The sequence below is a fragment of the Henckelia pumila genome, chromosome 1 (genome assembly GCF_033568475.1).
Source record: "Henckelia pumila isolate YLH828 chromosome 1, ASM3356847v2, whole genome shotgun sequence".
NCBI lineage: Eukaryota > Viridiplantae > Streptophyta > Magnoliopsida > Lamiales > Gesneriaceae > Henckelia > Henckelia pumila.
In genome coordinates this window covers 174,702,400-174,713,380 of record NC_133120.1, presented here as the reverse complement: position 1 = coordinate 174,713,380, position 10,981 = coordinate 174,702,400, and the positions used below count along the sequence as shown (strand labels likewise).

The following is a 10,981-nucleotide window of genomic DNA, read 5'->3' as shown; positions in this document are numbered from 1 at the left end:
CGAGCTCCTGAATTCCCAAAAAATTTAAAACAGATAACTGCTCGCTCGAGCGAGAACAAGGAAAAAAATTTATTTTGATTTTTTTCAAAAATTTTCGAAAAGGAACACAAAAATTTCAAAAATTAAATTAAAAGAAATAAAAATAACCATAATAAAAAAGAATAGGGAAAAGAACACTGGGTTGCCTCCCAGTCAGCGCTAAATTTATAGTTTATAACCCGACTATATTCTTCTTTTGTGTGGCGACATTCAAGGTGGTTTATCCACCATCTTGGATAACCTCAGACCAATCTTACAACTGCTGCATGCTTTGCTTCCACCACTTTTGTGCATGGGATTTATGCTATCATAGCGTTGAACATGCAAATTTGTATCAATAAATTCTTTAAACGCATCTAAAAAATTCACAGCAGAGAAAGAATTGAAGTTAGGACTATCGCTAGCCGATTTAAGCATATGAAATACGACTTGCTCATCATTCATCCTTATAACTAATTCGCCCTTTTCTACATCAATTAACTCTCTACTCATAGCCAAGAAAGGACGACCTAGAATTAGAGGAACTTCACAATTTTCATCCATGTCAAGAATAAAAAAATATATAGGATAAATAAATTTGTCTATTCTCTTTGAAATTTTATGGATCCATCAGCAAATTTAAGAGAAATATTTGCCGGTTCAACGTTGCTTATACCTACCCTCTTAGCAAGTGAATATGGAATCAAGTTTATACTTGCTCCTAAGTCACACAATACATTATAAAACGACACACTTCCAATTTGACAAGGTATGGAAAAACTCCCTGGGTCCTAAAATTTGTGTGGGTTCTTGTTTTACAGCACAGCCGAACACTCCTTGTTCATTGTGACTTGTGTTATATCATTCAACTTCATTTTATTTTTCAGCAAGTCCTTTAAAAATTTGGCATAACTCGGCATCTGAGCTAAAGCATCTAAAAAAGGAAGGTTAATATATAGTTTCTTGAAAATTTCAAGAAACTTTTTAAATTGATGCTCAAATAATACTTGCTAAGCTCGCTACGGAAAGGGAAGGCTAGACAAATCTACATCATTATTAACTTCAAATTTTGAAGTTTTACCTCTCTTTTTCTTACCTGTTATGTCAGACTGTTCCACAATATGCGTGTCCTCCTTGACTCCTAAAGTATTTGTTCTCCCCACGTTATTCCCATCGTCGCTATTATCTGGCTCCTCATGCTATGTCCTTGTCCCCACCATAATTGCATTAACCTACCTTGGATTCGTGACTGTATTGCTGGGCGATGACCCTTCTGGCCTGGTTGACAATTGTGTTGCTATCTGAGCCATTTGTGTTTCCAACTTCTGCATCATTGCCTCCTGATTCTGTAGATGAGTCTCAGTACCCGCTACATATTTCATCATGATTTATTCAAAGGGGGACTATTTATGGACTGACTTTGATGTGTTGGCTGTAGGATCTGCAGGTTTCCATGAGAAGTTCGGATGATTCTTGCAGCCAGGATTATAGGTATTGCTGTAGGAATTGTATGGCTGTCTTCCTTGATTTCCCATGAAATTCGCCTCATCAATCTCAAATAATTGCTGTTCCTCGGGCTACTTAGCTTGCACTTGATTGGCTGGAGATGTCTGCATAATTGCCATCTGATGAGTAAGAGCATCGATTTTGGCATTCAGTGCTGTCAGTGCATCGACTTCTAGTACTCCAGCTTTTTTCTTCTTCTTAACATCTGGTCATCCAATGTTTCTTTCAGCCATGTTTCCAATGATTTCCCATGCCTCTGTTGGTTTCTTCCTGAATAGGCTTCCGTTAGCAGCAACATCCAATATGGATCGAACATATTGATCAGCCCCGTTGTAGAAGGTTTGAGTCTGCTGGCTATGAGTAAGATTATGTTGAGGACACATCTCAACATATTTTTGAATTGGGTCCAAGCCGCATGTAGAGATTTAGATTCCTTCTGCCTAAATGACATGATGTCAGAAAATAGTTTTGCCATCTTCGTGGGAGGAAAATACTTGTTCAGAAAAGTCTGAACAAGTTGGTTCCATGTAGTGATAGAACCAGCAGGCAATTCATCTAGCCATTCCAAAGCTTCTCCTTGTAAAGAAAATGGGAATAACCGCAGTCGCACTGCATCAGATGTTACCCCATTAGCCTTAAAAGTGTCGCAAATCGACAGAAAACGCTCCAGATGAGCGTAGGGGTCTTTCACAGATGCACCCCCAAATCTTGCTTGTAGCTGAATCATCTGAATGATTGAAGGTTTCAATTCAAAATTATTCACCTCGACAGTAGGGCGAACGATGCTAGATCCATAGCCTTCAGTAGGTGGACGAATGATGTCTAGAACAGTTCTGTTGTCCGCCATTTCTTGTTCTAATTCAGATTCTGTTTCAAGTTCAAGATTGATAGATCTCATGGCCTTTCGGATTCTGCTGAGCATGAGTTCGATCTCCAAATCAAGTGGCAGTAGCTCCCTGGATCGAATGCTATGCATGCACGACAGATAGTACCTGAAAATTACCAAGAAATAAAATTCAGAATTTACGAAAATAAACAAAGTCTAATCTCAAGCGAAATAAAAATTTTGATATCGAATAGTCCCCAGCAACGGCGCCAAAAACTTGACTGTAAAATCAGTGTGAATAAATTCTACTGGAAAGCGCACCAGGTCAAGTAATAATAAAGTGGACTAAGGTCCAGATGTCGAATCCACAGGGACTGTATAATTTTGAGTACCATAATATGATTATTCCTACTTAATCTAGACTAATCAATAAGAGTGAATTCAGATTTTAAACTAAAACATAATAGCAAATAAATTTCAAATCAATAAAAACGCAGCAGGGATTTTCGATTAAATTCAATATATGGAAGAGCTCGATCAAGGACACACGTAGGTACCAGACAAATTATGTAACAAGTAGTCGATTCAAGACTCAGATTTTAATATTATATTACGAGAATTCTCCTATTTTGTTCGAATGTCTATTTTTAGAACAATCAAACCTATTCAAATATTGACGGATTAATCTTTCATAATTCTAATCAAATTTGAATGCATGATGAATGGTGAAAATTCAGTTTACACCCTAACCGCACACTGAAACCGAATTCTATTTCTAGTTGATTTTACAATATGTTGATTATCAAAGTGATCAAAATCAAAACCTCCTCTGTCGACTTGGAATCGATTAACATGCAAGAAAATAACTGGCCAGGTAATTCACAAGACAAATATAAATTCGACAATAAATAAAATAAAATCAAGTCTAGAAAATCTCAAATAAACATCCAAGTTTTAAACATAAATTATCTGGCTCAATCACGTGATCTTGATCAAAAAAGAAAACTACTCAAAATTCAACATAATTCAAAAACCAAAGTTTTAATCCAAAAAATCAGGTGGAAATCAAAAATAAAAAGAAAAGAAGAAAGGTAGAATGAAAGATGATGATCTGCTGCCTCTTGCTTTCAAAAATGCTGTGTAAACCTTATTCTGATGAATAGATTCATATTTATAAGCCCAAAGGTCTTCAAAAGATGGTATCCTTCCCGAGCAAGAGTTTCCTTTTAAAAAAATTCTGCACGCGTCGCTCGCTCGAGCGAGCACAAGTCTCGCTCGAGCGAGACACTTTCTGTCCCAGGAATTTCTTTTCTCGCTTTGCTCGCTCGAGCAAGCCTATGCTCGCTCGAGCGAGCAACCTTCTGTCTCGAAGATCGATTCTTCTCTCGCTCGAGCGAGCACATGTCTTGCTCGAGCGAGAATACTTCTGGAAAAATTCTTGTTCTCATGGCCTAGCCTCTCGCTCGAGCGAGTGCAACTCTGTCCAAAAATCAGGATTTTGCCGAGTTTCCATACAAAATGGACCAGGAAGAGTATTATGCAGACAAATACATTAATAAACAAAAACATATGAATGCATGAAAAACAAACACCAAAAATATGCATATGAAACACAGTTATCAGCCACCATATTTTTTCAGTATCCATGATGTGTTTCACGTGTCCTTATTGAGGAAGTACGTGGCGGATGGGTCGCACATCTTGCATCTGACTGAGGTGCAATTGGAACAAGATTTGTCCTACGTGGAGAGACCTCTCAGGATTCTTGACCGGAAGGACAAGGTGCTTTGCAACAAAAGCATACCTCTAGTGATGGTGCAGTGGCAGCGTAGAGGAACTGAAGAAGCAACTTGGGAGCTCGAGAGCCGGATGCGAGCTGTGCATCCAGAGTTGTTTTGATGTTTTATACATTTTTTTTAAAGAAAGATTTGTACTTTGAAATGTTCAGTTGTAAGAAATAATATTTTCTTGATTTTTTGTGTTTTCCTCTAGACTTAAATTTCGAGGACGAAATTTATTAAGTTTAGAGAATGTAGTGACCCGTACCCAAATTGAGTGATTAAGCGTTAATCACTAAGTCATTATCAAGTAAATGTGATTAAGGATGTTTCAGATGAGTCCATGAACTACGGAAACAAACTCAAAATGATTAAAAATGGCCCGGACGGTTGGGTTGAACGGAAGCAACATTGGGGAACGGATGCAACGTTCTGGCCAACTGATGTCATCCATGACGTTAGCAAGATGACATCATTGATTACGAACGTGATGTGACAATCTGACGCAACGATCTTCAAACAGACGTTCCGTTCGAGAACGGACGCAACGATGGGAGAACGTACGTTTCGTTCTGTGTCTATATATAGAGGGTTTGAGAGATCATTTCACTCGCACATTTTCCCTCCTCTCTCTCGATTCCTAGGACTTCAAACTCAGATCTAGGGAGTTCTAGGCGTCCTATGAGGAATCCGGAAGTGGCATAGCAATCCAAGCATCGTAGCAAAACTGTGGCCTAGTTTTGAGGCAAGCGACAGCAAAGGGCTGACGACGGACGCAGGTATAGCTTTGGCTTCCTAAAAATATTTGGGAGTATAGAATAGCCTAATTAAGGCTTTTAGAGCTTATTTAATGATGCATGAGTATTTGAATTGTAGACGCCTTAGTACGGACTTGTAGGCGTGGGATCTAGACCAGTGGTGCCAGAAATTTCCTACAGTGTTAGACGTACTTAAGTACTGACCGAGATAGTCGGCATGATATATATGCTTATATGTTGCATGAGTATGTGCTATATGTTTTCCATGATTTACAGCTTTAGCACATACACGCTTTTACACTGGACCGCATACCGAGAGATGTGAGTCATTGACAGTTTCCATAGGAAGCTTGTAACTCATCATGGACTCGAGTCAGGTATTGTAAGTTTCCATATGAGCCTTGCGTCCTGTTTTGGATTCGAGTCAGGCGTTGGGGAGGCTCAGCCCCTGGTTTTGCTATCACTAGGAGCTACCACGATGGTGGACTAGACGCTATAGTTGATAGGGTGAATATACGAGTACCCCCGCGGAGTCGCCCTCTGGAAGGTACTGTATATTCGGTGGCGCCCTGAGCAGACTATTTTACACAGGATTTTAAAGTCATTTGCTTGTTGCATATTAGTTTACATATCATTGCTTTCGTATTGAGCATTGTCGCTAATGCCCTGTGCTTGGTGTTCTTGGGATACCTTGTGGCGGGGCAGGTTTGAGGCTAAACGGTCCAGGAGGCTCGCAACCTGAGTGAGGCCGGTGCCGGAGGCAGCGAGAGTTAGCGGTAGGGTTATGACCCCCATGAACTTTCGATTTGGTTGTATAAGTATTATACACTATTGTTATCGTCGGTTGTATTCTGCCGATCAGATTTGTTGTATTTTGAATATTCCGCTATTCACGCTTTTAATATTATTGCATGCGCTTTATTAACTCTGATTAGGTAGTGGATCCGGGTAGGGTCGCTACATGGTAGTTTTTTCTTCGAGCAATCTCTTATTTATATATAGTGTCCTTAGCATAGAGACTTCCAACGTCTTTATTGCAGACATTAAATGCGTATGTTCTTTGACTGTTGTCTTTTGCATAGAGAGTCCCAACATCATAAATTCAAAGGTACTATTTATGTTGTCCTTCATAAGATAAGTAGAGTCTTCAATAATTGCATGATTTGGGCTGTTTCTAAATTTAGGAGGTAACGGTTGCAGACAGATTTTGAGATTAAATTCTTCAGTGATAATTTCGAGCAACTTTCCAACACTCCTTGTTGGCTGCTCATAAATATTTCAGGCAGTTTATTAATATTGTTGTTCCTTGTTTAGGAGATCTTTCCTTATGACAGTTGATCATAAATACTAGCTTGCATGTGAGCGGTCGAGGAAATTCTTATGAGAGCCAATTGAGTACATCTTCAATTCTCTTGACCGGTCGAGCGATATGACTTGTATTTTACCGGTCGAGGAGCTTGTCATTGTCTTTCTTGTAAGCAGTTGATATCGGTCCTGTCCTTCAGGGAAAGCGGTCGACACCTATTTTACATGAAAAGGCTGCAAGATCTACAACAATGATATATTGACTTGTTATCTCCAAAAATAGGATTCAACAATTATCATATTGATTATACAGAAATTTCGATACGATATCGGTATATACAGTTTAAACTGGAAAAAATTAAATTTCATATCGTTGTCATTGTCTTTCTTGTAAGCAGTTGATACCGGTCCTGTCCTTCAGGGCAAGCGGTCGACACCTATTTTTTATTTATATATATTATTTCTTTATTTAGGTATATTCAAAAAATTTTAAATTTTATATCGTTGTCATATAGAAAAATTCGGTATATAATTAATTACTATTTTAACTTAAAAATTAAATATAAAAAATATTAAATTAAATAATAAATTTTAAAATAATTATATATATTAATTTATTTTTAAATTTATTTTATATGAAATCTTATATTCAGTTATAAAGTTAAATTAATATTTTTAAAATCAAATATTATTGTTTTAATAATAATATTTTTATCTGTTAAAAATTTTAGTATGATAACTTTATCAAATTAAAAAATTTTGGTACAAATCGAAATACCAAAAAATATATAAATAAAAAATATATAATCATTTTAAACAATATATTCATAATTTAAAAAATATATAAGTTTTATTTCAATACTACTCTAATCGTTTTCACACTCTGGTGTGTGTCTATATATATATATATATATATAATAAAAATATTTAAATTTATTATTTTTGCATTTCGTGGAAGCGAAAAGGTACAATAATAACAATAGAAGGAACTAAAAACAAGGAATAAACAACGTACACACATGACACCCTCATTTGCCCCAAAGCAACGATGCCTAGCTAACTATACTCAAACAATTAATTAATTAAATAATTAAAAATCATGGAGGTCCAAATCATGGAGAACTTGGGGACACTGTGCATGAATGTTGTTGGTCATGAATCCGAGAGGGTTCGCGTAGCGGACGGCGGTGTGCATGCCGGAGTTGTCGGTGCAGACGATCCGGGATTTCAAGACATCGGTCATGGGGTCGCTGCATTGGGGTAAAGGGCTCTTCACAGGAGTCACGTCACAGATATCGTTCTCGTGATCTCCCACTACTTTTAAGCTGTAGTGTCCGTCTGCGTTGCTCACGCCTTCTACATCGTATGTCACCTTCCTCGTTACCTCGTCTGTGCATACTAAACGCACGGTTGCACCTGCATATATTCAATTATTAATTATATTAAAACCAAAATGCATGTGCATGGACCGAAAACAAATTAATTAAGAAGATATATAAATTTTTCGGTCTCCAACATTAATAATTATATTGTGGAGGGGAAAACCTGGGAGCTTTTGGCTGAGGGTGGTCTGGAACTGGACACGGCAAGGGTCGCAGTATACGTCTCCTTCGATGTTGAACACTTGATCACGGCCGTGTGCGACTGTGGAAATGGCAAGGATGATGCAGATCGCGGAGACGAGACCAACAACCTTTGCCATTTTTCGATAACTGTTTTTTTTTTTCCCTCTTGCGGCGTTTACAATTATCGATGGATTCATTTGGAGACGCATCCGATCTTATAGAAGAACACGGTGGAGGAGAGCAAACGGAGGAGCTAGCTAGCTAGCTATTATTAAGGCCTTGTTTTGAGGGCATCCATATAACTTCTACAGGTGTGCTTGACTCTCATATTTAGGTATAATAAACTCTTTCTATATTATAATAGCTAAACCCGTTAAAAAAAGCTACTTTTAATCATTTTAATAAATTTTCAAATTTATCCTTATCATTCTTACAACATATTCAATAATTAAGAGACAAAAAAATAATTTATCATTCAAAAACTTCTCACCTCCTCTCCCCACTATCCCATTACCCTAATTTTGATATAATATATTTAGTATTTTATGTTATATATATACAAATAGTATATTTTTTTCTATAATTTTTAAAATTATTATTCTTTCGTTTCTAATATAAAAGTAAATTTAAAAGTTGTTACTTATCATTTTATCCTATCTATAATAGTTAATTGAGAAAAAAATTGAAATGTATATAAATAAAATCAAATTGTTTTATCTCTTACTATTTAATTAACTTTGAGCCTCTTTTAATAACTGTTGGTACGTTGGTGGTGGGGCAAGTTTTCTATTTATTAATTTTTTTTCAATTTCCACTACAAAAATGGCCAATTTTCTCCTTCAAAAATATATTAAAAATTAACAAATCAAAATCCGCTACAAAACTTAGTTAAACATGTTACGGATTTACAGCCCATAATAACCGATGACCGACAAATAATAAATTCCCAAATAATTGCGGAATAAAGTAATCAACAAGAACACAATATTTTTACGTGGTTCACCCAATAAAGGCTACGTCCACGGAGCTGCTGCAATATTTATAACCGGAGAAATATTACAAGTATATACAAAACATTATATCTCTCACCAACCCAAAACCCGAGTATTACCGAGAAAATATTTCTCTAACTCACACAAGAGAACACTCAAGAAAACCCAAGAAAATTTTTTTCTTTCTTTTTTTTCTTTTTTTCTCTCGTACTTTTTTTTTCTGTTGGGATGATTATGAATGGGGGAGAGGAGCTCAATTTATAGAGCTCCTCTCCGCGTTCAATTAAATGCAGGGCATTTAATTTACTTCACAACTAAGAAGCCCCATCTGCCACCATCCCACCAATCACCTGCCACCTGCCACCTAACAAATCTCCCACTTGAAGACCTGATTTCAATCATGGTTTCACACAGTCAATGCAGCAGCTCATTCCCCCTCTCTTATGCTTGCAGTCCAACTGAAGTCGAGCATAACTTCAGTTTGTCAGTGGTTACCGTCTTTGTGAACATATCAGCTGGATTTTTAATTCCAGGAATCTTCTCAAGCATCAAGATTCCATCTTCCAAAACTGATCTGATGAAATGGTATCGAACCTGTATATATATGCTTCGTCCTAGCATGATAAACAGGATTCTTTGCCAAATGAATAGCACTATGACTGTCACAGTGTATTGTGCTATCCTCAAGCTTCTGACCCAATTCCTCAAGGAATGATCTCAACCATATCATCTCCTTGCTAGCTTCCGTCACTGCAACATACTCAGCTTCAGTAGTCGAAAGTGCAACAATATTTTGCAACTTGGATACCCAGCTTACTGCCGTACCACCCAATGTGAACACATATCTAGTAGTACTCTTTCTGCCGTCTAGGTCACCACCCATGTCGGCATCTACAAAATCTTGTAAGCCTGAATTTGACTTTCTGAAGCACAGAGATGAACTGATAGTAACTTTCAAATATCTGAGAATCCACTTCACTGCTTTCCAGTGTTGTTTCCCTTGATTGCTCATAAACCTGCTCACAACTCCCACTGCATGTTTTATGTCTGGTCTGGTGCAAACCATTGCATATATGAGGCTTCCGACAGCAGAGGCATAGAAAACCTTATTTATATAAGCATGCTCCTGCTCCGTCGATGGTGATTGAGCTTTGGTTAGTTTGAAATGACTAGCCAAAGGTGTACTAACCGGTTTAGCTTCATCCATGTTGAATCTGCTAAGCACCTTTTTCATGTACTCTACCTGAGATAACTTCAAGACTCCGTTCACCTTATCTCTCAAGATCCTCATACCAAGAATGTGTTTCGCAGCTCCCAAATCCTTCATTGCAAATTCTTTTGATAACTTTCTCTTGAGCTTATCAATTTCCTCCAGACGCACTCCTGCTATCAACATGTCATCCACATATAGCAGTAGAATGATATAAGAACCATCAATCTTCTTCACATAACAACAGTGATCTGCCTGGCACCTCAGAAAACCGTTGTTATACATGAATCCATCAAACTTCTTGTATTAGTGTCTTGGAGCTTGTTTGAGACCGTACAAGCTCTTGTGAAGTTTTCACACCATTTCCTCTGACCCACGTACTTCAAATCCCTTTGGCTGCTTCATATAAATTTCTTCATCCAATTCACCATGAAGAAATGTCGTCTTTACATCCAACTGCTCCAGATGTAAGTTTTCATTCGCCACTAATCTAAGTACAGTTCTGATAGTGGTCAGCTTCACCACTGGAGAGAAAATCTCGGTGTAATCAATGTCTTCTCTTTGTTGAAAGCCTTTTACAACAAGTCTTGCCTTTTACCATTTGCTGCCATCAACTTCTTCTTTGATTCGGTACACCCACTTGTTGTGTAATCTTCTCAAGCATCAAGATTCCATCTCCCAAAACTGATCTGATGAAATGGTATCGAACCTGTATATATATGCTTCGTCCTTGTAGTAACCCAGAAACCATTTTAAGATAATAATATGTTAAACATGATTAAGGGTTGGTAATTAACCAATTCCAAGGTTCAGTCGGACTTTAGAAATTAAGAATTTAAATTTCATGTTTCTGAGTCAGTTCGGACAATCCGAAGATAACTTTGGACGACCCGAACTCGACCACCGGGGGCTCCGAAGGTGAGCTTGTTGACTTTGGAGTTAAGACACGTTCGAAAGATCCGAAGAGAACTTTGGACGGCCCGAACTCCCTTGTGCCAAGAAAGCAGGATTACTCAGCATGGT

General features: G+C 37.5%; 1 protein-coding gene across 1 annotated transcript; it reads right to left on the bottom strand.

Annotated features, from left to right (window-relative positions):
- Positions 1–7,104: 7,104 nt before the first annotated feature.
- LOC140876262 (anther-specific protein LAT52-like) lies at positions 7,105–7,927 on the bottom strand. Its single transcript, XM_073280179.1, has 2 exons — positions 7,737–7,927; positions 7,105–7,607 (listed from the first exon to the last, which is right to left on the bottom strand). Exons 1-2 carry the CDS (start codon positions 7,891–7,893, stop codon positions 7,282–7,284), a joined length of 483 nt encoding a protein of 160 aa, XP_073136280.1. The 5' UTR covers positions 7,894–7,927; the 3' UTR covers positions 7,105–7,281.
- Positions 7,928–10,981: the final 3,054 nt, after the last annotated feature.

Bases quoted from the DNA above. Each gene is read 5' to 3' on its own strand.
- LOC140876262 (XM_073280179.1), bottom strand. From the start codon at position 7,893: ATGGCAAAGGTTGTTGGTCTCGTCTCCGCGATCTGCATCATCCTTGCC. The intron at 7,608-7,736 runs GTTTTCCCCTCC...GAATATATGCAG, and splicing joins CCTCAGCCAAAAGCTCCCAG to GTGCAACCGTGCGTTTAGTA.